This window comes from Bombina bombina, chromosome 2, assembly GCF_027579735.1.
Source record: "Bombina bombina isolate aBomBom1 chromosome 2, aBomBom1.pri, whole genome shotgun sequence".
In the NCBI taxonomy this organism is placed as follows: domain Eukaryota; kingdom Metazoa; phylum Chordata; class Amphibia; order Anura; family Bombinatoridae; genus Bombina; species Bombina bombina.
In genome coordinates this window covers 1001861446-1001881250 of record NC_069500.1, presented here as the reverse complement: position 1 = coordinate 1001881250, position 19805 = coordinate 1001861446, and the positions used below count along the sequence as shown (strand labels likewise).

The following is a 19805-nucleotide window of genomic DNA, read 5'->3' as shown; positions in this document are numbered from 1 at the left end:
CATGATCTTGAAGAAATAACACAAGTCGATTCGTATGAGACTCTGCTAAATGTAAAGACTGAGCAAGTACCAAGATATCGTCCAAATAAGGAAATACCACAATACCCTGTTCTCTGATTACAGACAGAAGGGCACCGAGAATCTTTGTGAAAATTCTTGGAGCTGTAGCAAGGCCAAACGGTAGAGCCACAAATTGGTAATGCTTGTCTAGAAAAGAGAATCTCAGGAACTGATAATGATCTGGATGAATCGGAATATGCAGATATGCATCCTGTAAATCTATTGTGGACATATAATTCCCTTGCTGAACAAAAGGCAATATAGTCCTTACAGTTACCATCTTGAACGTTGGTATCCTTACATAACGATTCAATAATTTTAGATCCAGAACTGGTCTGAAGGAATTCTCCTTCTTTGGTACAATGAAGAGATTTGAATAAAACCCCATCCCCTGTTCCGGAACTGGAACTGGCATAATTACTCCAGCCAACTCTAGATCTGAAACACAATTCAGAAATGCTTGAGCTTTCACTGGATTTACTGGGACACGGGAAAGAAAAAATCTCTTTGCAGGAGGTCTCATCTTGAAACCAATTCTGTACCCTTCTGAAACAATGTTCTGAATCCAAAGATTGTGAACAGAATTGATCCAAATTTCTTTGAAAAAACGTAACCTGCCCCCTACCAGCTGAACTGGAATGAGGGCCGTACCTTCATGTGAACTTAGAAGCAGGCTTTGCCTTTCTAGCAGGCTTGGATTTATTCCAGACTGGAGATGGTTTCCAAACTGAAACTGCTCCTGAGGACGAAGGATCAGGCTTTTGTTCTTTGTTGAAACGAAAGGAACGAAAACGATTGTTAGCCCTGTTTTTACCTTTAGATTTTTTATCCTGTGGTAAAAAAGTTCCTTTCCCACCAGTAACAGTTGAAATAATAGAATCCAACTGAGAACCAAATAATTTGTTTCCCTAGAAAGAAATGGAAAGTAGAGTTGATTTAGAAGCCATATCAGCATTCCAAGTCTTAAGCCATAAAGCTCTTCTGGCTAAGATAGCCAGAGACATAAACCTAACATCAACTCTAATAATATCAAAAATGGCATCACAGATAAAATTATTAGCATGCTGGAGAAGAATAATAATATCATGAGAATCACGATTTGTTACTTGTTGCGCTAGAGTTTCCAACCAAAAAGTTGAAGCTGCAGCAACATCAGCCAATGATATAGCAGGTCTAAGAAGATTACCTGAACACAGATAAGCTTTTCTTAGAAAAGATTCAATTTTTCTATCTAAAGGATCCTTAAACGAGGTACCATCTGACGTAGGAATGGTAGTACGTTTAGCAAGGGTAGAAATAGCCCCATCAACTTTAGGGATTTTGTCCCAAAATTCTAACCTGTCAGGCGGAACAGGATATAATTGCTTAAAACGTTTAGAAGGAGTAAATGAATTACCCAATTTATCCCATTCTTTGGAAATTACTGCAGAAATAGCATTAGGAACAGGAAAAACTTCTGGAATAACCGCAGGAGCTTTAAAAACCTTATCCAAACGTATAGAATTAGTATCAAGAGGACTAGAATCCTCTATTTCTAAAGCAATTAGTACTTCTTTAAGTAAAGAGCGAATAAATTCCATCTTAAATAAATATGAAGATTTATCAGCATCAATCTCTGAGATAGAATCCTCTGAACCAGAAGAGTCCAAAGAATCAGAATGATGGTGTTCATTTAAAAATTCATCTGTAGAGAGAGAAGATTTAAAAGACTTTTTACGTTTACTAGAAGGAGAAATAACAGACAAAGCCTTCTTTATGGATTCAGAAACAAAATCTCTTATGTTATCAGGAACATTCTGCACCTTAGATGTTGAGGGAACTGCAACAGGCAATGGTACATTACTAAAGGAAATATTATCTGCTTTAACAAGTTTGTCATGACAATTATTACAAACAACAGCTGGAGGAATAGCTACCAAAAGTTTACAGCAGATACACTTAGCTTTGGTAGATCCAGCAGGCAGTGATTTTCCTGTAGTATCTTCTGGCTCAGATGCAACGTGAGACATCTTGCAATATGTAAGAGAAAAAACAACATATAAAGCAAAATAGATCAAATTCCTTATAAGACAGTTTCAGGAATGGGAAAGAATGCCAAATATCAAGCTTCTAGCAACCAGAAGCAAATGAAAAATGAGACTGAAATAATGTGGAGACAAAAGCGACGCCCATATTTTTTAGCGCCAAATAAGACGCCCACATTATTTGGCGCCTAAATGCTTTTGGCGCCAAAAATGACGCCACATCCGGAACGCCAACATTTTTGGCGCAAAATAACGTCAAAAAATGACGCAACTTCCGGCGACACGTATGACGCCGGAAACGGAAAATAATTTTTGCGCCAAAAAAGTCCGCGCCAAGAATGACGCAATAAAATGAAGCATTTTCAGCCCCCGCGAGCCTAACAGCCCACAGGGAAAAAAGTCAAATTTTTGAGGTAAGAAAAATATGATAATTCAATGCATAATCCCAAATATGAAACTGACTGTCTGAAAATAAGGAAAGTTGAACATTCTGAGTCAAGGCAAATAAATGTTTGAATACATATATTTAGAACTTTATAAATAAAGTGCCCAACCATAGCTTAGAGTGTCACAGAAAATAAGACTTACTTACCCCAGGACACTCATCTACATGTTTGTAGAAAGCCAAACCAGTACTGAAACGAGAATCAGTAGAGGTAATGGTAAATATAAGAGTATATCGTCGATCTGAAAAGGGAGGTAAGAGATGAATCTCTACGACCGATAGAGAACCTTATGAAATAGACCCCGTAGAAGGAGATCACTGCATTCAATAGGCAATACTCTCTTCACATCCCTCTGACATTCACTGCACGCTGAGAGGAAAACCGGGCTCCAACTTGCTGCGGAGCGCATATCAACGTAGAATCTAGCACAAACTTACTTCACCACCTCCCTTGGAGGCAAAGTTTGTAAAACTGATTTGTGGGTGTGATGAGGGGTGTATTTATAGGCATTTTAAGGTTTGGGAAACTTTGCCCCTCCTGGTAGGAATGTATATCCCATACGTCACTAGCTCATGGACTCTTGTTAATTACATGAAAGAAAACAGTGTGAAAGAGAGACGTGAAAAATCAAGTGAGATCAAGTGAATGTGTGACACAGTGAAGTTTATTAAAGTGAGTGTGTAAGACCACCAAGGATCCTAGGTCCTAAGGATAGTTTAGTTAAGAGACTATTTATAAGATAATTACTCTAATAGTTGAGTCCTTAATTTATTCTTCCAATACAGCCTATAGTCCACAATTTAATATTCTGTTGATTATATCTGAGCAAAATGATGGTTCCAGTTTTCAATTCTCAATTTATGTCTGGCTCCAAAAGATTATGTGTACCCAACTGTACTATAGAGCTGGTTCCTCTGCTAAGTTTATCTTGTCCTTTTATCCCCTAAGCAGATCTTGTATATTTTTTAATTAGAATATAGTAGATGACAAAATTAGATATTTTGAGGCTTGTTTGAGAATCTTATATAATGTATTTGACTATAGGCCTCTAATTATTTTAATTATATTACTACCTAGAGATATACTAACATGCAGTAAGCTTTAACATACAAGGGTTAATAACCGCTAGCATAGACTATTTACTAGCCATTCTAACAGTGGGTTAGTGACACAGTATGCATATTAGAACATACAAACTTTAACCAAGTACTGTTAGTATAATGTGAGCTTTAACGCAATAATTATAGTAAAGTCTAAGCAAGGTTAGTCAGCCTTAAATGTTAGCTAGGATACTTTTTCCAGAGTAGTTAATACATTAATAGTCAACAGTTGGCAGAATGGGTTCTTTTTACTTAAGATGGATTAGACTTTTTGCATATAATTCCCTTGACTTTAGGTACTTAGTATGTCCAAGTATTCAACTTAACTTTGGGTATTGTTGGAACAATGTTTTATGCCCCCAATTACTGAGAATTATTCCTTTGCAAAAGGTAAATCCTGTGCACTATGTAAGAGTAATCATGCACTCCACTTATCAATAAGCACTATTATTTTGAAGCAGTCTCTAGCGTGTTTGTTTAAGCCAAAGTCAGAAAGGAGTTAATAAGCAATGGAGTTAGCTTAGAGGAGTTAGTGTAGCAATGCTAGGAAACAGTACCTTTTTGCACAAATTAAGTTCCATGCAGTATACTTGCAGTTTCTCAGGGTCTTAATGAGAGTAGCTACTTGGAGCCGTATCTGAAACGATGACCTGTGCTCTCCTGGCCTGGGCGACAATTCCTTGAGAGAGAATGAAGCATGCAAAGTGTGTCCAGACACTCCGTAAGGGAGGACAGTAGCAGCACGTCTCAGAAGCTGACACCACTTCAAGGGAGCAGCCCTCCTCCAGACCGCAACCTTCACTCTAGCGCGGGAAGCTGCCGATTCCCTGTCAGCCCTGGGCGTGTACTGATCTGCCTCCACCTTCCGTGTACTCACCCACTGACAAGTAAGGGTCTCTGTGCCACTCAGGACCCAGCTGGAGATCGGGTATTCCGTTTCCCACAAGCGGCAAGAGAGCGGCCACCTCAATCCGGTAAGCAGAGTGAATTTCTCAGAGTTAGCTGGTCCTCACTCCTTGTCCTCTTACCCCCGGACGTGACCCAGATGGGAGGAGGGGGAGGGGGAGATAATGGAGCTCCGTTGAAGCCTTCTATGGTATTTTCAGGCTGTCTACCCCCCTCACGCAGCACCGGTGGGAGGGGGGGACTGCCTCTTAAGTTCTTAACCTGTGTGTGGCCTCTCCATGGGATGATCTTCTTAGGGGCCAACACACCGTTGATATCTTGTAGCGCTAAGATGTGACAGCGCTGTGTAGGTTCCTCCAGCAGTGTCCCAGCTGGTTGCAATGATCCCCCGTGGCTGCAGGGCACCTGGCGCGCAGACTACCGCCAAGGTAAATTGCACGGAGGAGATGAGCAGAGCTTGTGCAGCGCAGTCTCATGCACAGGCTCCTCCTCCGGAAACCTCCCTAGGGCATGTAATTTTAAACAACTTTCCAATTTACTTTTATCAACAATTTTGCTTTGTTCTCTTGGTATTCTAGTTGAGAGCAAACCTAGGAAGGCTCATATGATAATTTCTAAGCCCTTGAAGGCCGCCTCTAATCACATGCTTTTGTATTTGCTTTTCACAACAGGGGAGAGTAGTTCAGGTAAACCATATACATAGCATTGTGATCACGCCCGTGGGTTGTGGCAGACACTGCACTAATTGGCTAAAATGCAAGTCAATAGATAATAACTAAAAGTAATGTGATTAGGGGCGGTCAGGAGATGCTGAGATACAAGATAGTCACAGCAGTAAAAAGTGTATTAATATAACTGTGTTGTTTATGCAAAACTGGGGAATGGGTAATAAAGGGATTGTCTATCTTTTTAAACAACAAAAATTCTGGTGTTGACTGTCCCTTTAAGAAAAATTTCATCAGATGTTTAATTCCTCAGGTCTCAACTTCAGGCTGTACTATAACAGGTAACAATCCTAACTTTATTTGGCTACAGCATACACAGGGGAAACACTTGGAGCAGCTAACTATCCACAGACTGCAAGACTCTCCGTTTCTTTCTGGAGTGGGTGGCGACTTCCCCTGCATCACACATACAAAGGCTGTTTTTGTTCCTGGGTGAAAAAGTGGCCTGAGTACATTGCGCATGTGCGAAAAACGGTTTTGAGTAACATAGAACAATTACAGGGAACACAGGATTTTAATGATGTTACGGATTAAGAAAAAGGGGCGGAGCTAAACATTTTAAAACGGCAGCCGGGGGAAAAGTAAGTGATTTAACTTGAAAACGGATTATTGTTAAAAACTGGCATATATTATGAAGAAACATGGCAACTCCAAACGATCGTTTCAGCTTTCTTTGGGCCTCGTCAGTGAAGTGCAGCCATATTCCTCTAAGCACATTGGTCAAGAAGTCCACGTCTGGTTTCCCCCATAACCCTTTTTGAAACTTCCCCAGGGTCATAATTCAAATGCATTTAAATTTTGACCCTGTCTCTTTTACGCTTAAAATGTTATGTTGGTTTAAATGTTTATTAAATTAACTAAATGCAAAGTCTCAGAAGGGAAAACAGTCCAGCATGATTTATCTTGATTACAGCTATCACATCAGCAAAAGCTTCAATATTAAATACTATGGGCTAGATTTACCAAAGTCATTCTCCTATAATCACGCTCAAAATAACGCATACGCATTGATCCCCATATTCAGTAAACTACTGTGTGCCTTTAATTGCTCAAATCTGAAAGAAATCTGTTCGCCTTGGCGCACGGGCGAGCTCCCGACAGTGCTAATACACATTGCTTACAGACATAATTTTAGATGCAGACATAAAAATACGACTTGTTTGGCATTCATCATTGCTTTGCGCTGATAGGGAACTGAAATTTCGGCTTTAATTGCATGTTGTATATTTCGCCATACAGACTGAGGCGAACACCATTATAATACATGCTTTTACATCTTGTGATGCAGTACTTTCTTCTTTTAACTAATTTTTCAAAGGCTCAGCGACAAAAAGAGACCGTTATTGCAAGAAATTTGTGCTTCCACAGGGGCATATGGGTACCAACAGTTATATATATAAAAAAAAGAAAAAGAACAGGGCGCAACCCCTCTCAGTGTAATATGTAAAGTTAACCAAATTCACACTCACAAAAGTTAACCTCAAACAATATGAGGTATGTCAAAGGCACCAGGGAACCATGAATGTCCCTCAGAGCTGTAACTGCAGAGTTCCAATAGGCAAAGGCTTGTAGGTGTAAGATGGATGTTACACTTGTGTTCAATAACACTACTCACGGAATCCAGCCTGTAACCCGGTCCTTCAAGTGTCCCCAAGATTGATGATTGGAGATTGCAATATATCAAATGCAGTCACTCGGTAAAAACTGTCACCCAAAAACTATATTATGCGGAGTCAAACAAAGCAGGTACCCTATTGGAGAGATTGCTGCGCACAAAAAGAAATAATTTGTATATACATAAAATCCGTTCCCCTGGAGGAGGACATTTGCAAGACTCAGTTAGCATAGTTGATCGTTTTAAAACATATCAAAATTTGTATAACCTTCCGACAACAATTTCCTCGAACAGCACTGAGGACTATACAGCTTATTTAAACAAGGTAGACCTCCCCACTATACCATCAGAGACCGCTAAAGAGTTAGAAAATCCTATCACACAACAAGAAGTGTTATCCGCAATCAACAGCTTACCACCCTATAAGAGCCCGGGGCTGGACGGCTTCTCTAATGCCTATTATAAGCAATTTAAACAGATACTGGTCCCACACCTTACAGAGCTAATTGCCGCTGTAGATAAAGGGGCTGATTGGCCTAAGCATATTTTGGAAGCTCATATTTCGATTTTACCAAAACAGGGGAAAGACAATACTATGGTAGAAAACTATAGGCCCATATCCTTACTTAATTCAGATATTAAGATTTTTACGAAGATTTTAGCTAAGAGAATAAATACTATATTGTCTAAGCTTATACATGTCGACCAATCCGGTTTTGTCCCAGGCAGGGAGGCTAGGGACAATACCATACAGACATTACACCTTATTGAACATGTAAATAGGACTAGGGAGCCTACAATTCTTATTTCAACAGATGCCGAGAAGGCGTTTGATCTCCTAAATTGGGGGTTCCTTAGAGCATGTTTGGTGAGATTTGGGTTCGGTAATAAAATAATAGATAGAATTTTTAGTTTTTACAAAAACCCCACAGCGAGAGTGAAAGCTAACGGTTCCATGTCAGATAGTTTTCAAATACATAATGGGACGAGGCAGGGATGTCCACTGTCCCTGCTCTTATTTGCGCTTTCTATGGAAGGTTTGGCGGCTCATATTAGAGAAAATGAAAAAATTTGTGGTGTTAAAATAGGCCCTAATGATTACAAACTTACGCTGTACGCGGATGACGTATTAATCTCTATGACGTCGCCATCTACGTCACTCCCCCATTTGCTATCTGAGTTTGAAAAATTTGGCGGGCTTTCAAATTTTAGGATAAACCAGCAGAAATCTGAAATTCTTAACATTAATATGCAAAATGATCGATTTATGCAATTGTAAGATATGTCCATACAAATTACAACTCCTACAGATTAGATATTTGGGTATAGAGCTGACACCTTCCACAACACAATTGTTTCAAAGAAACTATACACCTCTACTGAATAAGCTGAAAGCAAAATTAAGAATATGGCGGGATAAACCTCTGACATGGTGGGGTAGGATACAGGAAGTTAAAATGACAACATTGCCACAGATATTATATATCCTGCAGACAGTTCCCATACATCTTCCTAGATCCTTCATATCTAATATCCAATCTGAGCTGAATCAGTTCATATGGGGGAAAATTAAACCTTGTATAAACAAAACCATCATGTATAGACCGTTAGGATACGGGGGTTCCTAACATAGAGAGGTATTATAATGCGGTAACACTCCAACGTGTCTTGGAATGGCATGGTAAAAACATAATTTATGCTTACCTGATAAATTCCTTTCTCCTGTAGTGTAGTCAGTCCACGGGTCATTCATTACTTATGGGATATTAACTCCTCCCCAACAGGAAGTGCAAGAGGATCACCCAAGCAGAGCTGCTATATAGCTCCTCCCCTCTACGTCACACCCAGTCATTCGACCGAAAACCAAACGAGAAAGGAGAAACTATAGGGTGCAGTGGTGACTGGAGTATAATTTAAAATTTAGACCTGCCATAAAAAACAGGGCGGGCCGTGGCCTGACTACACTACAGGAGAAAGGAATTTATCAGGTAAGCATAAATTATGTTTTCTCCTGTTAAGTGTAGTCAGTCCACGGGTCATCCATTACTTATGGGATACCAATACCAAAGCTAAAGTACACGGATGATGGGAGGGACAGGCAGGATCTTTATACGGAAGGAACCACTGCCTGTAGAACCTCTCTCCCAAAAACAGCCTCCGAAGAAGCAAAAGTGTCAAATTTGTAAAATTTGGAAAAAGTATGAAGAGAAGACCAAGTTGCAGCCTTGCAAATCTGTTCAACAGAGGCCTCATTCTTAAAGGCCCAAGTGGAAGCCACAGCTCTAGTAGAATGAGCTGTAATCCTTTCAGGAGGTTGCTGTCCAGCAGTCTCATAGGCTAAACGTATTATGCTACGAAGCCAAAAGGATAGAGAGGTAGCAGATGCTTTTTGACCTCTCCTCTGTCCAGAATAAACGACAAACAGGGAAGAAGTTTGGCGAAAATCTTTAGTTGCCTGTAAATAAAATTTCAGGGCACGGACTACGTCTAGATTGTGCAGAAGTTGTTCCTTCTTTGAAGAAGGGTTAGGGCACAATGATGGAACAACAATCTCTTGATTGATATTCTTGTTAGTGACTACCTTAGGTAAGAACCCAGGTTTAGTACGCAGAACTACCTTATCTGAATGAAAAATCAGATAAGAAGAATCACAATGTAAGGCTGATAACTCAGAGACTCTACGAGCCGAGGAAATAGCCATTAAAAACAGAACTTTCCAAGATAACAGCTTGATATCAATGGAATGAAGGGGTTCAAACGGAACACCCTGTAAAACGTTAAGAACTAAGTTTAAACTCCACGGTGGAGATACAGTCTTAAACACAGGCTTAATCCTAGCCAAAGCCTGACAAAAAGCCTGAACGTCTGGAACTTCTGACAGACGTTTGTGTAAAAGGATGGACAGAGCTGAGATCTGTCCCTTTAAAGAACTTGCAGATAAACCCTTTTCTAAACCTTCTTGTAGAAAAGACAATATCCTAGGAATCCTAACCTTACTCCATGAGTAACTCTTGGATTCGCACCAGTGTAAGTATTTACGCCATATCTTATGGTAAATTTTCCTGGTAATAGGTTTCCTAGCCTGTATTAAGGTATCAATTACTGACTCCGAAAATCCACGCTTTGATAAAATCAAGCGTTCAATTTCCATGCAGTCAGCTTCAGAGAAATTAGATTTTGATGTTTGAAAGGACCCTGAATTAGAAGGTCCTGTCTCAGAGGCAGAGACCAAGGTGGACAGGATGACATGTCCACTAGATCTGCATACCAGGTCCTGCGTGGCCACGCAGGCGCTATTAGAATCACCGATGCTTTCTCCTGTTTGATCCTGGCAATCAAACGAGGAAGCATCGGGAAGGGTGGAAACACATAAGCCATCCTGAAGGTCCAAGGTGCTGTCAAAGCATCTATCAGCACCGCTCCCGGGTCCCTGGACCTGGACCCGTAACAAGGAAGCTTGGCGTTCTGGCGAGACGCCATGAGATCCATATCTGGTTTGCCCCAACGTCGAAGTATTTGGGCAAAGACCTCCGGATGAAGTTCCCACTCCCCCGGATGAAAAGTCTGGCGACTTAGGAAATCCGCCTCCCAGTTCTCCACTCCTGGGATGTGGATCGCTGACAGGTGGCAAGAGTGAGACTCTGCCCAGCGAATTATCTTTGATACTTCCATCATCGCTAGGGAACTCCTTGTCCCTCCCTGATGGTTGATGTAAGCCACAGTCGTGATGTTGTCCGACTGAAACCTGATGAACCTCAGAGTTGCTAACTGAGGCCAAGCCAGAAGGGCATTGAGAACTGCTCTCAATTCCAGAATGTTTATTGGAAGGAGACTCTCCTCTTGAGTCCATGATCCCTGAGCCTTCAGGGAATTCCAGACAGCGCCCCAACCTAGTAGGCTGGCGTCTGTTGTTACAATTGTCCAGTCTGGCCTGCTGAAGGGCATCCCCCTGGACAGATGTGGCCGAGAAAGCCACCATAGAAGAGAATCTCTGGTCTCTTGATCCAGATTCAGCGTAGGGGACAAATCTGAGTAATCCCCATTCCACTGACTTAGCATGCACAATTGCAGCGGTCTGAGATGCAGGCGTGCAAAAGGAACTATGTCCATTGCCGCTACCATTAAGCCGATTACCTCCATGCATTGAGCCACTGACGGGTGTTGAATGGAATGAAGGACACGGCAAGCATTTAGAAGCTTTGTTAACCTGTCCTCTGTCAGGTAAATTTTCATTTCTACAGAATCTATAAGAGTCCCCAAGAAGGGAACTCTTGTGAGTGGTAAGAGAGAACTCTTCTCCTCGTTCACTTTCCACCCATGCGACCTTAGAAATGCCAGTACTAACTCTGTATGAGACTTGGCAGTTTGGAAGCTTGACGCTTGTATCAGAATGTCGTCTAGGTACGGAGCTACCGAAATTCCTCGCGGTCTTAGTACCGCCAGAAGAGAGCCCAGAACCTTTGTAAAGATTCTTGGAGCCGTAGCCAACCCGAAGGGAAGAGCTACAAACTGGTAATGCCTGTCTAGGAAGGCAAACCTTAGATACCGGTAATGTTCTTTGTGAATCGGTATGTGAAGGTAAGCATCCTTTAAATCCACTGTGGTCATGTACTGACCTCTTTGGATCATGGGTAAGATTGTCCGAATAGTTTCCATTTTGAACGATGGAATTCTTAGGAATTTGTTTAGGATCTTTAAATCCAATATTGGTCTGAAGGTTCCCTCTTTTTTGGGAACCACAAACAGATTTGAGTAAAACCCTTGTCCGTGTTCCGACCGCGGAACTGGGTGGATCACTCCCATTAGTAAAAGGTCTTGTACACAGCGTAGAAACGCCTCTTTCTTTATCTGGTTTGTTGACAACCTTGAAAGGTGAAATCTCCCTTGTGGAGGAGAAGCTTTGAAGTCCAGAAGATATCCCTGAGATATGATCTCCAACGCCCAGGGATCCTGGACATCTCTTGCCCAAGCCTGGGCGAAGAGAGAGAGTCTGCCCCCCACTAGATCCGTTTCCGGATCGGGGGCCCTCACTTCATGCTGTCTTAGGGGCAGCAGCAGGTTTTCTGGCCTGCTTGCCCTTGTTCCAGGTCTGGTTAGGTTTCCAGCCTTGTCTGTAGCGAGCAACAGCTCCTTCCTGTTTTGGAGCAGAGGAAGTTGATGCTGCTCCTGCCTTGAAGTTACGAAAGGCACGAAAATTAGACTGTCTAGCCCTAGGTTTGGCTCTGTCTTGAGGCAGGGCATGGCCTTTACCTCCCGTAATATCAGCGATAATTTCTTTCAAACCGGGCCCGAATAAAGTCTGCCCCTTGAAAGGTATGTTAAGTAATTTAGATTTAGAAGTTACATCAGCTGACCAGGATTTTAGCCACAGCGCTCTGCGTGCCTGAATGGCGAATCCGGAATTCTTAGCCGTAAGTTTAGTTAAATGTACTACGGCATCAGAAATAAATGAATTAGCTAGCTTAAGGGTTCTAAGCTTGTGTGTAATCTCATCTAATGGCACTGAGTCAAGGGTCTCTTCCAGAGACTCAAACCAAAATGCTGCCGCAGCCGTGACAGGCGCAATGCATGCAAGGGGTTGCAATATAAAACCTTGTTGAACAAACATTTTCTTAAGGTAACCCTCTAACTTTTTATCCATTGGATCTGAAAAGGCACAACTATCCTCCACCGGGATAGTGGTACGCTTAGCTAAAGAAGAAACTGCTCCCTCCACCTTAGGGACCGTTTGCCATAAGTCCCGTGTGGTGGCGTCTATTGGAAAAAAATTTCTGAATATAGGAGGGGGTGAGAAAGGCACACCGGGTCTATCCCACTCCTTAGTAACAATTTCAGTAAGTCTCTTAGGTATAGGAAAAACGTCAGTACTCGTTGGTACCGCAAAATATTTATCCAACCTACACATTTTCTCTGGGATTGCAACTGTGTTACAATCATTCAGAGCCGCTAACACCTCCCCTAGTAATACACAGAGGTTTTCCAGCTTAAACTTAAAATTTGAAAATGTCTGAATCCAGTTTATTTGGATCAGATCGGTCACCCGCAGAATGAAGCTCTCCGTCCTCATGCTCTGCAAATTGTGACGCAGTATCAGACATGGCCCTAGCATTATCAGCGCACTCTGTTCTCACCCCAGAGTGATCTCGTTTACCCCTAAGTTCTGGCAATTTAGACAAAACTTCAGTCATAACATTAGCCATGTCTTGTAGAGTGATTTGTAATGGCCGCCCTGATGTACTTGGCGTTACAATATCACGCACCTCCTGAGCGGGAGATGCAGGTACTGACACGTGAGGCAAGTTAGTCGGCATAACTTCCCCCTCGTTGTCTGGTGAATGTTGCTTAACATGTACAGATTGACTTTTATTTAAAGTAGCATCAATGCAATTAGTACATAAATTTCTATTGGGCTCCACCTTGGCTTTTGAACATATTGCACAAAGAGATTCCTCTGTGTCAGACATGTTTAAACAAACTAGCAATTAGACTAGCAAGCTTGGAAATACTTTTCAACTAAATTTACAAGCAATATGCAAAACGTTACTGGGCCTTTAAGAAGCACACAAAAACTGTCACAGTTGAATAACAATGAACCGGATTAGTTATAGAAACCAAATTTTCATAGTAAAAGCATAAATTTAGCAAAGGATTGCACTCATTAGCAATGGATGATTAACCCTTAATATCATAAAAAACGGATAACAATTGAAAATATAAGCGTTTTTATCACAGTCAAAGCACAGTCTCACAGGTCTGCTGTGAGTGATTACCTCCCTCAAAACTAGTTTTGAAGACCCCTGAGCTCTGTGGAGACGTCCTGGATCATGCAGGGAGAAAAAGGCAGACTGTGACTGAATTTCTGATGCGTAGTAAAAGCGCCAAAATAGGCCCCTCCCACTCACAATACAACAGTGAGGGAAGCTCAGTAAACTGTTTTAATTTAAAACAAACGACAGCCATGTGGAAAATAACGCCCAAAACAATTTTTCACCAAGTACCTCAGATAATTAAACGATTTAACATGCCAGCAAACGTTTAAAATCTAATTTATGAAATGTCATTAAAAGCCTGCTGCTAGTCGCTCACACTTCAAGTTAGGCTAAAAGTTATATGCATACAGTATTTTCCCAGTGAAGTGCTATTCCCCAGAAATACTTAAGTGTAAACATACATACATATCAGCCTGATACCAGTTGCTACTACTGCATTTAAGGCTGTACTTACATTATATCGGTATTAGCAGTATTTTCTCAGTCAATTCCATTCCTTAGAAAATAATATACTGCAACATACCTATTTGCAGGTGAACCTGCCCGCTGTCCCCTGATCTGAAGTTACCTCACTCCTCAGAATGGCCGAGAACAGCAAATGGATCTTAGTTACGTCCGCTAAGATCATACACAAAACTCAGGTAGATTCTTCTTCAAATTCTGCCTGAGAAGGAAACAACACACTCCGGTGCCGTTTAAAATAACAAACTTTTGATTGAAGATATAAAAACTAAGTTTAATCACCACAGTCCTCTCACACATCCTATCTATTAGTTAGGTGCAAGAGAATGACTGGGTGTGACGTAGAGGGAAGGAGCTATATAGCAGCTCTGCTTGGGTGATCCTCTTGCACTTCCTGTTGGGGAGGAGTTAATATCCCATAAGTAATGGATGACCCGTGGACTGACTACACTTAACAGGAGAAATAGAAAATAAAGCCTGGACAACAATAGATTCGCATCTCTTAAGTTCTCCGTCTTTAAGTGCGCTCGGCTGGATTTCTCCAGGCCTTAGATCACCTGTAGTTAGAGTATCAGAGTTGTACACACACATTTTTGATAACTGGGACTCTTTAAGGGATTCTCAAATGAGTATCTCCTCTAGAGTATCTCCCCTGTCACCAATCTCATACAATGCTGAGTTTTTGGGGGGCTTGGAACCATTGAGCAATACCCGTGGTGAATTGGGGTATACCATACCATTTATAAAACGGACTGCTAATGGTTCCTTAAAGCAAAGGCAAGAGTTAGAGGAAATAGCTGGGGGAAGTTATTTGTCCTGGCTGAAATATGCTCAGTTACAACACATGATCCATAACTCTAAACACAAAATGGCCCTGTTAAGACCTCCAACGAGATTTGAAAGGTTATGCTTATCTGAAACTCTCCCTAAGGGAACACTATCTATTTCTAGATGTCTAGTGGAGGAAACACTGACCACCACCCTTCCACTATACACTACACGTTGGCAAGCGTAATTGGGGGTCTCCCTATCTATGCAGGAATGGGAAAACATATTTTTTAACACTCGTAAGTCCTCGGCATCTCCAAAAATGTTAGAACTCAATCACAAGATAGTGACGCGTTGGTATTTAACCCCAGAGCACTTGAGATATATGTACCCCAATGCCGATGACAGATGCTGGAGGGGATGTGGGAAGAAAGGCACTATGGCACATATATGGTGGCAATGTGAGAATCTACGACCATTCTGGTCACAATTGGAGACCGATTTCCAGGCTATCATAGACACGACCTTTGTGTTGACCCCTTTGACAGCTTTATTAAACTTTAGACCCCAGAAATTATGTAACATAAGATGAACTCTCTTGACAATAGGTTTAAATAGTGCAAGGAATTCAATAGCTAGAAAATGGAAATCATTTACTCCCCCCTCCAGAGCAGACTGGATTCAGAATACTACAACACTTATATCCCAGGAGGAATATGTACACTTCAGAAAGAAAACCCTAAATAGATACTATGACGTTAAGTTCTATTGGGAATCTTTCATCGGCGCTCAAGGTAACATATAAATTTCCGTCTATCTAATAACCAGGCTTTTACACAAGAATTTCATATCACATCGGCAGGCACCCGGCGAGGAGTTTAGTTCCTCTCCCCTTCAGTACTTAATTCTTCTCATGTACATTTCCTCTCCTTCCCTTCACTCTACTTCTCTCTCTCCCCTTACTCTCCCTATTTTTCCTCCTTCTGTCACTTTGTGAGCTTCCTTAAAAGGCTTCATATGAAAGGTATAATTGAATTATTTTACGCTATTATAGGTTCATTGTTATGTTGTATTATGTTATTTCTCTTTTCCTTTTGTTTAATTTTTCTTTTCTCTGGACTATTAAGAAGAGAAGACTTATAACAGATATTATGTCCTATTATAACAAAGAGACTTACGGAATTCCATATGGACAGTCATGTTTTCTCTTCTATACAAACTGTTTTAAACACAGCAAATTTGGTACGGAATCTGGTTACTATGTATATTGCTTCATTTTGCAAGTTTTGTATATGTAATCCGTACATATAACCTTTAATAAAAATTCTGTTTAAACAAAACAAAAAAACTGTCACCCAAAAAACTATCCAAACAGCTGTTTCACAAGTGTGATATCACGCTCAGCTCTCGCAAGTTGCCGGCTTTAACACTTGTGAAACAGCTGTTTGGATTGTTTTTTGGGTGACAGTTTTTAATCGAGTGACTGAACTTTTTACCGAGTGACTGCATTTGATATATTGTAATCTCCAATCTTGGGGACACTTGAAGGACCGGGTTACAGGCTGGATTCCGTGAGTAGTGTTATTGAACACAAGTGTAACATCCATCTTACACCTACAAGCCTTTGCCTATTGGAACTCTGCAGTTACATCTCCGAGAGACCTTCATGGTTCCCTGGTGCCTTTGACATACCTCATTGTTTGAGGTTAACTTTTGTGAGTGTGAATTTGTGATACTTAATAAATAAATTGGTTAACTTTAAATATTACACTTAGAGGGGTTGTATCCTGTTCTTTTATATCTTTTAGCTGATCCGGTTTCCAGAACCGTGTATAACTTGTGGCAGCAACCTATACAATCTCTGCATCTACAACTACTTTGAAGCAGCATATCCTTTTGGTTTAGATTCTACCCCGTCCTCAGACTCAAACAACAACAATGAAATGCTCAACAACCTCCCTTAAATACCCTGTTCACCATACATGTGTTTCCAATAAGCGTTAATTACCTTGTGTGCAAAACCAGGTGTTAGCAAGCACTTAGCATACATCACTAATAAGCATTGCATGTAGCCTAGCAACCAAAAACTAAGAATTCTAAGAATTTCAAGAAATTCTAGATGCACCTAGGCAGTAGAATCTATACAACAATTGACAACATATGTGTGTTTTTTTAAAGTGACCATATAATATCCTCTAACGTGACTTATAAAACATCCGTACCAAATTATGTGTAGCGGTAATTACTCAGTGCATGTGCCAGCGTCACTAATGGACGCTTTGGATATGTGTAACTTAGCAACTAATCGCCTGCTAGACACATAGTATCCAAAGTGTTAACTATCTCTACTATTACCCAGAAAATACATATACACATAAAAACATAAAGAAATGTTAAAAACGCTAAATCTCTATTCAGCATGTCAAGAAACCTTTATATTAATATGTGGCTACTATAAATATTCCTATGGCTCAAATAGTTGTTGAGCATTTCATTGTTGTTGTTTGAGTCTGAGGACGGGGGTAAAACCCTGAAACATCACTCTGTTGGAATAAAGTTTTTTGCCACTGACTGGTCAAAAGGATTGTACCATGAGTGCTAAACTGCTGTGTACTGGTTTTATATATATATATATATATATATATATATATATATATATATATATATATATATATATATATATATATATATATATATATATATATATATATATATATATATAATCTCGATATATTTATTTTGTGATCTTAAATTATCAACATATGGCAAAAACAGCACAGAGACATTATATAATATAAATATAAGCTAAATAGTTACCTAAAAAAGGCTTTTTTAATAATCAAAACATGGCTGCGTAAATATTTATAGGGATGTACTATGATAAACAGGAAGTAAATAGGGAGTAAATGCTTTTGCCGACAGGCGAAATTTATCATTATTACGCCCCAGCCCGTCTGCGCAAAGTTACGACTATTTTTGTGATAAATTCAGGCTCACATGTGCGCTTCTCCGGAGGCGAGCTAGGGCGCAGTTATAGGCGAAGCACATACAGAGTTCGCCTAGCCTTTGATAAATCTAGCCCTATATGCAGATGATGTTTTTAGTGTAGGCTAGGACTTACTTTGACAAGACTCTCAGGGGGATAACCTCTTCACCTACACGGAGCCTCTCTTTGTGCTTTTTTTTCCGCTTTCTCTTCACTTTGGACATGGTTATATCCTTTTTTTCTCCAGCATCTTGCTCTTCCTCTGTGGAGACCTCTGACAAAAAGAAGAGCACCACTTAATAAACAGTATCATACAAACACATTGTTTTTCTTTGCTCAGCGTGTGTTGTAACAAGCAGTAGATTATGGATTTTGACTTTCAAATAAAGGAAAACTGAACGTTTGAAAGTTGTGAAATTAAAAAAAGGACAGCAAAGTCAAAATTAAACTTAGATGGATTTGATACAGCAGATGGATTTGATACAGCATGTCATTTTAAGCAACTTTCCAGTTACTGCTATTATTAATTACATATCATGAGGCTGTATATTCATGGTTGCAATATTTAATTTTTGGTAAATTAAATTCCACTAATCCATTCACTATGTCATGAGGTTTCTGTAAGATTATTTGTTGGCATTTTTTCTGTCTAGAAGATAAAATCACATATTCTTGGTTTTATAGTTCACAAAACTATGAATTAGTGTCCGCAAAAATAACAGGACTCTTCTACACATAAAAAAATGTTCTGAAATAAACAATGAGTTGAGAAATAGACCTTAAAGGGACAAACACAACATTTTTATTTCATGATTCAGATAGAGGATACAAGTTATCAAATGTGATTCATTAATCTTTGTATCCTTTGTTAAAAGAGAGCAGTGCTCTACTGGGAGCTGGGTGAACACATTGAGGCCTATGTATCAAAGATCTTGTGGACCTGATCCGACAGTGCAGATCAGGTCCGCAAGACCTCGCTGAATGCGGAGAGCAATACACTCTCCGTATTCAGCATTCCACCAGCAGCTCACAAGAGCTGCTGGTGCAACGCTGCCCCCTGCAGGGAGGTGTCAATCAACCCGATTGTACTCGATCGTTGAATTGTGGCGATTCCTGTCCGCCTGCTCAGAGCAGGCGGACAGGATTATGGAGAAGAGGTCTTTAAACTGCTGTTTCTAGCGAGTCTGAAGACTCGCCAAAAACACGGGCCCACACGCTCCATACGGAGCTTGATAAATGGGCCTCATTGGGTAAGCCAGTTCTAAGCAGCTAGCTAACAATAATGTATTGCTCCTTTGCCTACTTAATTTATTGCATTGTTCTCCAGCAAATTACACAGAATCAACTCTTACTAAGTTTCAAGAAGCTAAGTGAATTGAAGATGGTTTTGGAGTGGAAAAGATCTGCACAAAAACCTAAGTGTGAGGAGGAAGGGGCAAGTATGACAAATGAAATATAATGTTATTGTTTTAGCTAAATAAAGCTATTTAAATTGTTATTATTAAGGTAATCATCATTTTCCTTCCAATACAGACGACATTTTTATCAAATATGAATCTTTTAAACTGGATATACTTTATCTCCCAATAATTTCATTAATTTCAATGATCTATCCATGTATTCCTAAAGGTATACAACTAAATCAGACATTTTCTGATATAACTGGAAAAATAATCTGAAAGTTTATTATTCTAAAAATTAAAACCTTTATGTAAAAAAAACAAAAACATTATTTAAATTGAGTCTTACTGCTAGTGATTTAAACCAAACCTACCCTGCTTAAATCTCTTGGTATCTTTTGTTAAATAGTGATCCTAGGTGAGCACAGGAGCATGCATCTTTAGCCATTTGGCAGAAGTGCTTGCAACAATGTTTACAGCAATGTTGTAGATAGCAATATACTTGAGATGCGTCACGTGTTTCTGACTGTCAAACTAACCTGT

General features: G+C 40.2%; 1 protein-coding gene across 3 annotated transcripts in view; it reads right to left on the bottom strand.

Annotated features, from left to right (window-relative positions):
- The window catches only part of LARP7 (La ribonucleoprotein 7, transcriptional regulator), a 128819-nt gene that overhangs the window by 59188 nt on the left and 49826 nt on the right, over positions 1–19805 (bottom strand). For all 3 annotated transcript variants that reach the window (XM_053703560.1, XM_053703559.1, XM_053703561.1), the window contains one exon: positions 17998–18136. In XM_053703560.1, coding sequence (XP_053559535.1) covers positions 17998–18136 — 139 coding nt within the window. The remainder of the gene's footprint in view (positions 1–17997; positions 18137–19805) is intronic.